Source organism: Oncorhynchus masou, chromosome 14 (genome assembly GCF_036934945.1).
Source record: "Oncorhynchus masou masou isolate Uvic2021 chromosome 14, UVic_Omas_1.1, whole genome shotgun sequence".
Lineage (NCBI taxonomy): Eukaryota > Metazoa > Chordata > Actinopteri > Salmoniformes > Salmonidae > Oncorhynchus > Oncorhynchus masou.
The window spans coordinates 5,018,283-5,032,472 of record NC_088225.1 but is presented as its reverse complement, the minus strand read 5'-3'; the positions used below and the strand labels follow the sequence as shown (position 1 = coordinate 5,032,472).

Below are 14,190 nucleotides of genomic sequence, written 5' to 3'. Positions count from 1 at the left end.
GACAGGGGAACTGTGTGGTGATGATCCATGGGAACCCAGCTAAAAATACTGGCATGTGGGCATCCCGGGCCTGTGAGATGGAGAAACATGGCTACATCTGCCAGAAGAAACAAGGTACAGGACATGTCACAACTCCAAACGGCACAGCAACTCGCAATTCAACAGTGCATAACATAACTAACCAGTGAATTATGTAACAGACAAGCATTCCTGTGTGAATCTATTACACAGTACTGTACCTACTGAAAAACATACCTGATATATTAAACAGTTGTGTTTACATCAGTCATCAGAATCAGTTTCCTTTATATACTGATTTAACTTTGTCTCCTTAGACCCAGCTCTGCCCCCTGGCGCTGCCCTCCTGCCCTCCTCCCTGTCCGGAACCCTGGACCTGGGTGGGGTGTCGTACCGCATAGTGAAGAAGCGTCTGGACTGGATGGGGGCGCTGCATGTGTGCGAGTCTCTGAACGGGACGCTGGCTTCAGTGAGAGACCCCTACCAACAGGCTTACCTCACCCTGCTGATGAACAGCCTACACCTCCCAGCATGGATAGGCCTTTACAACTACGGGGTGAGGCCCTGGTCATGACAAGCTGGGAGGAGTAATGCACATCTACGAGATCCTTAATTGGTTTGTTTTGATACAACAACATGGTAACATGTAGGGTGAGATAATTGTATCACTACAAATCAATATTACATTGATATAATCAGATCTTCAAAGATTGATTTAACTAGATTGACCAATGAGGTAAGATTTAGGATGAACTCCTCCCCTGTTCCACACTCAGGGACGGCACTTCAGCTGGTTGGGCGAGGAGGACCTGATTTACACTGCCTGGCGGGATGGGGAGCCTAATACACTGTCTGGATGTGGTCACATGACCACGGTGGGGCAGTGGACTATGACCCCCTGTGACGCTAAACTGGATGCTGTCATCTGTCAGATTAATACAGGTGTGTGTGTGTGTGTGTGTGCATCCGTGTGTGTGTGCATGTTTGTGTGTGTGCCCTAATACAGTATATGAACATGTGTGTGTATATAGTGTGTAAGACCTGTCCTCCTCTCTCTCTCTCTCTCTCTCTCTCTCTCTCTCCCCCCCCCCCCCCCACACACACATCAGAGGAGGCTTTGGTGCACAAGTGGAGTTTCCCAGGACAGTGCCCTCACTCTCTGGGCGACTGGGCCTGGGTGCCTTTTAGGAACCACTGCTACTCCTTCAACCTGCAGAGCCTCCGGCTGCAGACCGACGCCCACTCCTCCTGCAGGAAGGGTAAGGAGGACACTCTGTCAACTGCCAATCACACAGTCCAGATACACCCTTAGTCAGCCAGTCTCTATACATGCAGATTGAGTGTGTCCCAAATGGCACCCTTTTCCGTATGTAGTACACTACTTTTGACCAGAGCCCTATAGAGAATAGGATGCCATTTTGGACGCACAACAGTGGATTCCGTGACGTGGTTCGACTTAAACAGCAAGGACCACTATTTCTTGTCTTGAAATCCCGCTTAACTGACAGGTTAAAGTCTGCTTGAAAGCTGCTAGCCATCAAGCTAACAGAGTTAGTCCCAGATTAGTTTTCCAATGGGGCCCTTTTGTCCGGAGAAGTGAATGAATGGTGCCAGCCCTGTCGGAGCTGCTGAGGATTATAGGCTTGAGATGGCTTCCTTGATTACGCAGGTCGCCAGCCTCCGTAAAAAACTAGAGAAAACGGAATGTATACCTTGCCGGTGGCTGGACGGCGTTCGGCCTTGTTGGATGCATCTCCGCCTTGTCGTTTGTCGTTATCCGACTGGCCGGTGTTGCCAGGAGTTTTTCACCAGGGGAGCAATCTCCTGCCTCCCCTCCCCCTTCTGATAGCAGAGTCGAAGGAGCACAGCAAGAGGAGCATGGCAATCAACGATGGTCGCATGTCTCGAGCCGTGGAACCAAAGACAGCGGCCTCCCGTAAAGCAGTCTACACTCCCAACGAGAGGCCCGGAGCGGATTAAAAACAACAAATAGTTTATCTGCCCTGGAGTCTGAACTGCCTGCACCTTGGTCACTGGGGATACCTGTGTCTGCAGCCGCTGTGCCTACTCCTACTCCTTCCCCTATGATTTTGAAGTTGACCCCTGCAACCTTCTGTCCCTGGTCTGGGTTACTGCTTATTTTCAGAGCCACATTCCTGTAAAGATTAGAGAGGACATAATGTTGAATACTGTTGAAGTAATATAGGTACAGGTTCATCTGCCTCACCTAAAGACCATTCTTGTGGGAAGCTGCTATACACCACTAAGTGCCAACAGTCAGTATCTGGATAACGGCTGAAATGCTTGATAATGTATGTGATATCAATAGAGGTATATTTTCTGGGTGATTTAAATATTGACTGGCTTCTTGACTACCCACTCAAGTAAAAGCTTCACACTGTAACCAGGTTCAGGTTATCAGTCAACTTACCAGGGTAGAATGAAATCATCAACATGTATTGATCACATCTTTACTAATTCTGCAGAAATGTGCTTGAAAGTAGTATTCAAATCCATTGGATGTAGTGATCACAATATAGTAGCCATGTCTAGGAAAACCAAAGTTCCAAAGGCCGGGCCTAATGTAGTGTATAAGAGGTCATACAATAACTTTTGTAGTGATTCTTGTGTTGTTGATGTAAAGAATATTTGTTGGTCCATGGTGTGTAATGAGGAGCAAACAGACGTTGCACTTGATACATTTATGAAAATGCTTAGCCCAGTTACTAATAAGCATGCAGCCATTAAGAAAACGACTGTAAAAACTGTTAAATCCCTGTGGATTGATTAGGATTTGAAAAATTGTATGGTTGAAGAGGGATGAGGCTAAATGAATGGCAAATAAGTCTGGCTGCACAACCGATTGGCAAACGTACTGCAAATTGAGAAATCATGTGACTAAACTGAATATAAAGAAGAAACTACACTATGAAACAAAGATAAATGACATAAAAAATTATAGTAAATTGCTTTGGGGCACCTTCAATGAAATTTTGGGAAAAAGGGCAAACTCAGCTCCATCATTTATTGAATCAGATGGCTCATTCCTCACAAAACGGACTGATATTGCCAACTACTTTAATGATTTTTTTTAATTGGCAAGATTAGCAAACTTAGGCATGACATGCCAGCAACAAACGCTGACACTACACATCCAAGTATATCTGACCAAATTATGAAAGACAAGAATTGTAATTTTGAATTCTGTAAAGTGAGTGTGGAAGAGGTGAAACAATGATTGTTGTCTATCAACAATGACACACCGCCAGGGTCTGACAACTTGGATGGAAAATTACTGAGGATAATAGCGGATGATATTGCCACATCTTCAATTTAAGCCTACTAGAAAGTGTGTGCCCTCAGGCCTGGAGGGAAGAAAAAGTCATTCCGCTACCTAAGAATAGCGAAGCCCCCTTTACTGGCTCAAATAGCCGACCAATCAGCCTGTTACCAACCCTTAGTAAACTCATGGAAAAAATTGTGTTTGACAAGATACAATGCTATTTTACAGTAAACAAACTGACAACAGACTTTCAGCACACTTATAAGGAAGGACATTCAACAAGCACAGCACTTACACACAAATTACTGATGATGAAAAGATTGTGGGGGCTGTTTTGTTAGACTTCAGTGCGGCTTTTGACATGATTGATCATAGTCTGCTGCTGGAAAAACGTATGTGTTATGGCTTTACATCCCCTGCTATAATGTGGATAAAGAGTTACCTGTCTAACAGAACACAGAGGGTGTTATTTAATAGAAGCCTCTCCCACATAATCCAAGTAGAATCAGGAATTCCCCAGGGCAGCTGTCTAGGCCCCTTTTTTCAATCTTTACTAATAACATGCCACTGGCTTTAAGTAAAGCCAGTGTGTGTGTTTGTATACGGATGACTCAACACTATACACGTCAGCTACTACAGCGGCTGAAATGACTGCAACACTTAAGAGCTGCAATTAGTTTCAGAATGGGTGGGAAGGAATAAGTTAGTCCTAAATATTTATCTATAAGCACTGTATTTGGGACAGATCATTCACTAAACCCTAAACCTCAACTAAAACTTGTAAGAAATAATGTGGAAATTGCAAGTTGAGGTAACTAAACTGCTTGGAGTAACCCTGGATTGTAAACTGTCATGGTCAAAACATATTTTTTACAACAGTAGCAAAGATTTGGAGAAGTCTATCAATAATAAACTGTTGCTCTACCTTAACAGCACTATCAACAAAGCAGGTCCTACAGACTCTAGTTTTGTCGCACATTGACTACTGTTCAGTCATGTGGTCAGGTGCCGCAAAGAGGAACTTAGGAAAATTGCAATTGGCTCAGAACAGGGCAGCACAACTGGTCCTTGGATATGCATGTCAATCTCTCCTGGCGAAATTGACTTCATCACTACTTGCATTTGAGAGAGGTATTGACATGTTGAAACGTAACGATATGCGCGGAGAGTCAGGAAGCAAGTTCAGGGAGTGAATACATTTAATAAATAAATGAACAAAACAAGAAACACAAACAGCGCACCGACATGAAACAGCAACAATGACGACTGGGGAAGAAACCAAAGAAGTGACATATATAGGGCAGGAGATCAAGGAGGTGATGGAGTCCAGGTGAGTGTCATTATGCGCGTACCGCTGGTGACAGGTGTGCGCCCTAACGAGCAGCCTGGTGACATAGAGTCCAGAGTTGACTGTTTAAATGACTAGCACACAGCTCAGACCTTTTATTTTATTTCATCTTTATTTAACTAGGCAACTAGACAAATTCTTATTTACAATGACAGCCTACCCTGGCCAAACCCTAACCTGGATGACGCTGGGCCAATTGTGCGCCCGCCCTATGGGACTCCCAATCACGGCCGGTTGTGATAGAGCCTGGAATCGAACCAAGGTCTGTAGTAACGCCTCTAGCAATGAGATGCAGTGCCTTAGACCGCTGCGTCACTCGGGAGCCCTGAGACACCCATGCACACCCCACAAGACATACCACCAGAGGTCTCTTCACACTCTTCACAGAGTATGGGAGGCGCACAGTACTTCATAGAGCCATAACTGATGCAAGCAGGAGAATCAGATTTAAACAACAGATAAAAAATACACCTTATGGAACAGCGGGGACTGTGAAGCAACACAAACATAGGCACAGACACATGCATACACTCAGATGATAACATGCGCACTATACACACACATACACATGGATTTTGTGTTGTAGATATGTGGTTGTGGAGTAGGGGCCTGAGGGCACACACTTAGTGTGTTGTGAAATCTGTTATGAATGTATTGTAATGTTTTTTAAATTGTATAACTGCCTTAATTTTGCCGGACCCCAGGAAGAGTAGCTGTTTCCTTGGCAGCCGCTAATGGGGATCCATAATAAATACAAATACAAACCGTCTCTATATGTAGCTAATGGGGATCCATAATAAATACAAATACCGTCTCTATATGTAGCTAATGGGGATCCATAATAAATACAAATACCGTCTCTATATATAGCTAATGGGGATCCATAATAAATACAAATACCGTCTCTATATATAGCTAATGGGGATCCATAATAACTACAAACAGTCTATATGTGACACTTTACATGCACATTGTGACACTAAAAGATCACAGAGTACATTACAGCTCTTTCCACTCAATCGCTGTAGTCATAGAGAGAGCTTTCAGCGCTCAGCACTGACGTCAATGACCAAATACGTCAATAAGTTTAAATTAGCAGTGATTCATTGAGCTGTAATTGAAATGCACTCGATTTATTATCTCATGATTTCCCACTTTCATTTTCCTTATCATCCCTCTCTTTCCTTGTTTCACACCTCCCTCTGTCTGTCAACTCCTCTCTGACCGCATTTAATTATCTCAATATGGTTATCTGATCTTCTCGCTCTCTCTCTCTCTATATACCCCCCTCTCTCCCCTCCAGTGGGTGGCCAGCTGCTGTCGGTCCTGGATGAAACAGAGAATGGCTTTGTGTGGGAGCACATCCAGGGCTACCAGGAGCAGGCCCACGGAGCCTGGCTGGGTATGACCTTTAACTCCAAAGGTAGGGAACTCCTCAGGATGTACACAGTGAAAAGTATACACAGATGGTTCCAACTGTTAAAAACATGTAAATATCATATACTGCAAGATCATATAATCTAATGGGTACTGTATGCTATCCATATACTCATTCATATATTACATACATGATTTGTACACGTCAATAAGTCTAAATTAGCAGTGATAGGGTTCTCCAGGGATATTTCAATATATTCTTCAGACAAGCGTGTGTGTATGTGTGTGTTGTTCCTGGTGTTGTCCTGCAGGGGGCAGTCTGATGTGGCCTGAGAGTGCGGAGGTGAAGTTCACTAACTGGGAGGTGCAGGGCACCAACTTGAGCACGCTGTTTCCCAACGCCTGCTTCTGGATCCAGAGCAACACAGGCCTTTGGAAACCAGGCTCCTGCAAGAACCATACACACGGAGTCATCTGCAAACGGCCACGCAGTAAGGAAGGCCTCACCCTGTAGCACAGACAAATAACACTATGGACAACGCCATATGTGTACACAGTGATAGCAAAGATGTATGACCACCTACTGTGCTTCATTTATATCTGCAAACAGCAATCTCTGAACTGACAACACAACTCAAATGTTATCTTTTCCGTTGCAGGTGCTGAGGCTTTGGCGGTAGTCTGTAAGTATGGATAGGATATCCCATGTTGATTCTTCAAGTAATCAAATGTTAGATTTGTTTAAATCTGTAATGCTAATCTGTAAAAAAAAAAAAAAAAAAAAAACAGTCTCTCTTTCTTTCCTTCTCTCTCTCCCCCTCCCTCCCTGTCTGTCTCAGCTGAAGAGGACCACCTGCCCACTCTGATTGTGATCATGGTGACGGGCCTGGCGTTGGTGATCCTCATCGCAGGCGTGATCTACCTGTACCGCCGGCGCCAGGCAGGCTCCCGGGGATCTTACGAGGGGGCGCGCTACAGCCGTACCAACTCCAACCCCTCCGAACAGGCCGAAAAGAACATCCTGGTGTCTGACATGGAGCTCAACGAGCAGCCGGAGTAGCACAGCCAACCAGGCCTGGCCCCTCCCCCCAGGGCAGGAGACACCTGGGAGTACCTAATACTGACTGACCCACTGTCTGACTGATACGCATTCTGCTTCTACATTTTATGTCCCTGTTCTGTTTGAAAAGATGCTGAAGATGCTGAAGGTCTGTGATGTGTCGAGCGCAGCAGATGTCAATCAAATTCCATTTAAACAGTCATTCTCCAAAGGGGTTAATAATATGCAAATTACAATATGAACTGCTTTTCTTAGTAGTATAGCAATAATGTTTCTGATGTCAGTTTCACATTTCACATTTCATTTCAAACACTTCCTGTTTTTGGTCCCGAAGTCAAAAAGGCAGATGCCAAAAGCCAAAGACTAAGGCTTTGCACCAGTTCTTCCCTTGTCAGGAGACTCAGTATCATCCAAATATCAACACAATTTCCATCGAGACCATGACAGTATTTACCTGAGGTTAACGTCAGGTTTGTTTTGTATATGTCCTTTTGGTTTGTTTTGTGTGTTTTTTTTGTCCAGTGCAGCTGTAGTGAATCTGTAGCGAATCCTCCTTCTAATTCTGGTTGTTGTGGTGAAGCTTTTGTTGTTGCCCGACCCCTTCCCTCCCCCCCTTCTGTTCTGACTGACACGTCAGCAAAGGCTGGTTGGAAAGCAATACTTACTTCAGTGTGGAAGAGAGGAGGACAGTGATTTTTAGAGTGGTGATTTTAGAGTGATTTTAACGAGTCCCTGGCCTGTTCACCACAACTGCACATACAGTAGGAGAGAGAGAGAGAGAAATTTGACGTTGATACAGACTGATACCGTCTTTTGTTGTCTTGGTACAGTGTGATGGGGTCGATAGGGGTATGACACCCATTATATTTCAGTATGTAACATTCTAGAGGGTTTTAGAGGGTTTGTTTTAGCACTTTCTACCACCATCATGAGAAGAGCCAACATTTATTACTTAAAGTAACTGTCCAGTGTTTCCAGATGTCTATGAAATTAGACCTATAGTTAATTACAATATGAGTGAAATAGTTTTCCTTAAGAATGTTAAAAAGCAGCTTTTCTGTGTTGGAATGGTGTGGGCGTACCCCAACAACAGAATGGTGTGGGAGTATTTCGGTCATTAAAAATATACATGCGAGTAGACCACTGATTGGCCAGCACATCCTCCTTAGGAGGATGAAATCATCTTCTATGAGGAAGTAGCAAGCGTTTTTTAAACAGTCTGTTTGAGATACAGGTTTGAGGTGGGGTTTTTGAAGTATTTTTTTCTCCAATTCATGCTTTGACCACAAATACGAGTATAGGATAAGTCAACAACATTACTTGGTTATGGGTTAACAGAAGAAAAAAGTGAGATTTTCACTAGACAGTTACTTTTGTTTTTGTTGATCTTGTCTCATCGCTGCAACTCCCCAACGGTCTCAGGAGGAGTGACGGTCAAGTCATCATCCTCCAAAAGATGACCTTCCAAACCACCCACCCGCCAGCTGCACTCTCCAACTAATTACAGTGTGCAGGCACCCAGCCTGCCACAAGAGCACAATGACTCAAATAAAGCCCCCCGGCCAAACCCTCCCCGGACAACGTTGGGCCAATTGTGCGCCGCCCTATGGAACTCCCGGACATGGACAGTTGTGACACAGGCTGGTATTGAACCTGGGCCTGTAGTGGCACCTCAAGCACTGCAATGCAGTGCCTTAGACCACTGTGCCACTCAGGAGGCCTCTAGACAGTTACTTTAAGCAAAGGACAGTGCATTCACTCCTTTGTTTATGCGTTATTACTAAGGTACTTTTCAATTGTTTTTGTGTTATTTCCTTCCTTTGACTTTTGGATGGGTAACATGGTGTAAAGTATGTGAATGTCTGTGTTAGTCTCATGACTGGTATGGATGGTTAGATTTCCCATGTTAATGTCTGTGTTTGTTGGTGGTACGATTACACACTGACCTGCAGCCATGGAAAACATACCCTATATATACAAAGTATGTGGACACCCATTTAAATGATTGGATTCGGCTATTTCAGCCACACCCGTTGCTGACCGGTGTATTAAATCAAGCACACAGCCATGCAATCTCCATAGTCAAACATTAGCAGTAGAATGGCGTTTCTGAAGATCTCAGTGACTTTGATGCCACCTTTCGTCAAATTTCTTCCCTGCTAGAGCTGCCCCGGTCAACTGTAAGTGCTGTTATTGGGAAGTGGAAACGTTTAGGAGCAACAACGGCTCAGCCGCGAAGTGGTAGGCCACACAAGCTCACAGAATGGGACCGCAGAGTGCTGAAGCGCGTAGGGTGTAGAAATCGTCTGTCCTTGGTTGCAACACTCACTACTGAGTACCAAACTGTAACTGTAAGCAACGTCAGCACAAGAACTGTTTGTCAGGAGCTTCATGAAATGGGTTTCCATGGCCGAGCAGCCGCACACAAGCTTAAGATCACCATGCACAATGCCAAGCGTAGGCTGGAGTGGTGTAAAGCTCTCCGGCATTGGACTCTGGAGCAGTGGAAACGCATTCTCTGGAGTGATGAATCACGCTTCACCATCTGGCAGTCCGATGGACAAATCTGGGCTCTGGTGGACGCCAGCAAAATGCTACCAACCCGAATGCATAGTGCCAACAGTAAAGTTTGGTGGAGAAGGACTAATGGTCTGGGGCTGTTTTTCATGGTTCTGGCCCCTAAACTCCAGTGAAGGGGAATCTTAATGCTACAGTATACAATGACATTCTAGATGATTCTGTGCTTCCAACTTTGTGGCAACAGCTTGGGGAAGGCCCTTTTCTGTTTCAGCATGACAATGCCCTTGTGCACAAAGCGAGGTCCTCAACTCAACCCCATCGAACACCTTTGGGATGAATTGGAACGCCGACTGCTAGCCAGGCTTAATCGCCCAACATCAGTGCTCGACCTCAATAATGCTCTTGTGGCTGAATGGAAGTCCCAACATATAGTGTACAGCCTTCCCAGAAGAGTGGAGGCTGTTATGACAGCAAAGGGGGGACCAACTCCATATTGATGCCCATGATTTTGGAACGAGATGTTTGATGAACAGGTGTCCACAAACTTTTGGTCATGTCATGGAACTTAGGTCACCTGTCGGTCATTCACTTGAAAGTGACACATCTGACATGAGTCAACATGTACGATACCAGTCAAAAGTTTGTACACACCTACTCATTTCAGGGTTTTTCTTTCTTTTTCAATTTTTCTACATTGTAGAATAATAGTGAAGACATCAAAACTATGAAATAACATACATGGAATCATGTAGTAACCAAAAAAGTGTTTAAAAAATAAATAATAATATGTGCACACTCTTGGCATTCTCTCAACCAGCTTCACATGGAATGCATTTCCAACAGTCTTGAAGGAGTACCCACATATGCTGATCACTTGTTGGCTGTTTTTCCTTCACTCTGCGGTCCAACTCATCCCAAACCATCTCAATTGGGTTGAGGTCGGGTGATTGTGGAGGTCAGGTCATCTGATGCAGCACCCCATCACTCTCCTTGGTCAAATAGACCTTACACAGCACGGAGGTGTGTTGACCAACAGGACACGTTTTGGTTACTACATGATTCTATATGTGTCATTTCACCGTTTTGATGTCTTGACTATTATTCTTCAATGTAGAAAATAGTAAAAAAAACACAAAAAAAACAATACCCTTGAATGAGTAGGTGTGTCCAAACTTTTGATTGGTACTGTATATGCAGTATTACAGTTCTGGATGTTGCGACAAACTTGTTGTCATTTGTATGTGGTATGTTCCACAAGGTACTAGAGAACCTTACTTAAGGGGTACCCTCTATATCAATGCAAAATACAGCTAGGAAAACCAAAGAACTAGTTTGAAAAGGCAAAGGATCCACCACATACTTAAAATATTTAGAAATAGAAAGATCAACTCATCCATCTTATTTCCCCTTGTCATGTCTTAACCTTGTGGAATACATTATTGGGGGGAGGAAAGTAAGGTTTCTAACAAAGCACAACTAGATTCAATGCAGGGAATCAACCCAAACCCTAACTTCTGGGTTCCCATTTGAATAGGAGGCAAAAACAGATGTTTTCTCCCCCCACATAACATTCCTCTTCCTACAGTTCCCTCCTTCTCATGACCAGATTTCTGTCCTCCTGATCCGTGGAATTCTTTGGAAACGTTTGAGATATAAACTCTCGGTGGGCCAGTGAGCCACACTTTGAAACCAGCTCTTTTCTGCTCTGTAAACCAGACAAATGGGGCTGAGGAGAGATGGGGAGGGAAGATGGAAGGAGAGGGAGGAGGGGGGGGGGGGTCTTGCTTGTGTGTTGTCATCTCCAACTGTGGAATGTTGAGTCGACAAGAAGAACTCAGTGGCAGGTCTGGAACCAATCAGAGCAAAAGGGCTCAGGGCCGAAAGAGAAGGGTGAGAGAATGGGAGAAATGTAGGGGGGGGGGGGAGAATGGAGGGAGAGAAAGAGACTGACAGGCAGGCACAGGCACTTATGGGGAAAGAAAGGGTCAGGGAGAGAGGAATGGAGATGAGAGAAGTGAAATGTAATCGGTTCACCCTGCCTCCTAGTGGAGGGTTGCTGTCACACCCAGCTTCCAAATGACTGCCGAACTGGTTGTAATAAATTTGAGCTGCCTACCAGTTGGAGTTGCCTACAATGTGACGATGTATGAGTCTGGCCCTGATGTTTTGCCTTGTCTGGGACTGACTGTGTGACTGTGGCGGGCTTTTAAAATTTGAGTCCCTGTGAAGAAAGGTTCAAGTAAGCACCTGTTTTGATTTTTTAAATATTTGTTGTTTTTATATGAAATGAATAAAATATATGTTGGCTAAATGACTGTCGATAGAATTATTTCATAAGTTCTTGGTACTTTAGTTATTTGCACATTATTTGCACATTATTGTGGGGGGACAAGATGTTTGCGGTTGACATATCATGACTGAAATGGTAAGATAAATAGTGGTGATGTTGAAGAACCCCCACCAGAGGGCAGGACTTGCTTACCGTAACAGCTTGACTGTTTCCAAATGAGTTCCTCACTATCCTGGTCTGATGCTTCATATTCTCTCTCTGTCTTTGTCTGTCTCTCTCTGTCTTTGTCTTTCTCTCTCTGTCTTTGTCTTTCTCTCTCTCTCTCTCTGTGTCTTTCTCTCTCTCTCTCTCTCTGTCTCTCTCTCTCTCTCTCTGTCTTTCTCTCTCTCTCTCTCTCTGTCTCTCTCTCTCTCTCTCTCTCTCTCTGTCTCTCTCTCTCTCTCTCTCTCTCTCTCTCTCTCTCTCTCTCTCTGTCTCTCTCTGTCTCTCTCTCTCTCTCTCTGTCTCTCTCTCTCTCTCTCCACCCCATACATATCTACTGTATGCTCATGTTTCTGTGTGCTTGAATGTCTGCGGCTGTGTCTCCATCCAGTCTGTTCAGACTCTCAGTTCAGGCTGTGATCCTGATCTGCCACACCTCATTGGAGGAGAATGGACCGGGGACCTCTACCTTTGCTCTGGCAGGGACTCCTTCTGCCTGGCTTGGCAGGCACCAATAGCTTGTCTACGTGCGGCCTGCCTGTTGTGGCTGATCTGGCAGCGAGGCATTATGGCTTCCCCCTAGCTGTAGCTGGAGCACTAATGTCTAGCCCTGATCTGTTTCGCCTGTCCTTGTGCTTGTCTCCACCTCCCTCCAGGTGTAGCCCATCTTCCCCACTTATCCTCTGGGTATTTATACCTGTGTTTCCTGTCTAGTTGTGCCAGTTTGTCTTGTTTGCCAAGCTTACCAGTGTTTGTCCTGTCGGCACCTGTCTTGCCAGTCCTGACACTGTACCCGCTCGACTGACCACTTTGGCTGTCCCTGAGCCTGCCGTCCTGTACCTTTGCTCCTACTCTGGATTATTGACCCCTACCCGCCTTGACCTGTCGTTTGCCTGTCTCTGTTACAATAAACTTTGTTACTTCATACAGTCTGCACTTGGGTCTTACCTTGATACTTGATAACTAATGTGCTGTGAGCCATTGTAACGAGTTCAACTGGAGCCTTTTAAGACAGACAATCAGTTTGTCAGACCAGGTATGCCAGTCAAGTGGACATGAGGCCCGACGGCTCTATCCACTGGCCAGGGGTACACTGTTTGGCAAATTATTTGACCTAGGTGTCTCTCCAGGGTTTGTTCCATGGACCAATGAACCAGGGGTGTAGTGATTAGGCAGAACACTTGGATTAATATTGGTATTTAGGCTGATTGTTTGTGCCCTAATCAAGCGAGAGACCTCTCTGTCTGAGTACGGAGGGAATCACTCATCCCAAATCAAACAGAGGAGATTGTTTCTCGTGCAGGGAGAGAACTAAATGTCTTTGTCATTATCTCACTTAGACTGCCTGTCAAAACTCATCTGCCCAAATATTTTACGCTGTTAGTGGTACTGATGTAAGAGCCATGATGTAGAAAATAGCATTTTTATATTTTAATTTATTACCGTATTATTTATTTGTACATTTGTTCATATTTAGAATATTTATATCTATTTGTATATGAATCCCCCTTTGTATAGGCTAGCAGAGACTAGCCTATACAAAGCCTATACACAGACTAATATGTTCCGGGATTCTTCCGATGGCATTGAGGAGTACACCACATCAGTCACTGGCTTCATCAATAAGTGCATCGATGACGTCGTTCCCACAGTGACTGTACGTACATACCCCAACCAGAAGCCATAGATTTACAGGCAACATTTGCACTGAGTTAAAGGGTAGAGCTGCCGCATTCAAAGACCGGAAGCTTATAAGAAATCCTGCTATGCCCTCCGACGAACCATCAAACAGGGAAAGCGCCAATACAGGACTAAGATGGAATCGTACTACATTGGCTCCGACACTCGTCGGATGTGGTAGGGCTTGCAAACCATTGCAGACTACAAAGGGAAGCACAGCCGAGAGCTGCCCAGTGACAGAAGCCTACCAGACGGGCTAAATTACTTCTATGCTCGCTTCGAGGCAAGTAGCACTGGAACATGCATGAGTGCATCAGCTGTCCGGACGACTGTGTGATCACGCTCTCCGCAGCCGATGTGAGTAAGACCTTTAAACAGGTCAACATTCACAGGGCCAGACAGATTACCAGGAC

General features: G+C 44.7%; 1 protein-coding gene across 1 annotated transcript in view; it reads left to right on the top strand.

The window, feature by feature from the left end:
- Window positions 1-11,917, top strand: part of LOC135554009 (C-type mannose receptor 2-like) — a 40,374-nt gene extending 28,457 nt beyond the window's left edge. Inside the window, exons 22-29 of the mRNA XM_064986002.1 lie at window positions 6-114; window positions 336-574; window positions 795-960; window positions 1,128-1,277; window positions 5,953-6,072; window positions 6,338-6,517; window positions 6,686-6,709; window positions 6,866-11,917. Coding sequence (XP_064842074.1) covers window positions 6-114; window positions 336-574; window positions 795-960; window positions 1,128-1,277; window positions 5,953-6,072; window positions 6,338-6,517; window positions 6,686-6,709; window positions 6,866-7,086 — 1,209 coding nt within the window. The 3' untranslated portion in view covers window positions 7,087-11,917. The remainder of the gene's footprint in view (window positions 1-5; window positions 115-335; window positions 575-794; window positions 961-1,127; window positions 1,278-5,952; window positions 6,073-6,337; window positions 6,518-6,685; window positions 6,710-6,865) is intronic.
- Window positions 11,918-14,190: the final 2,273 nt, after the last annotated feature.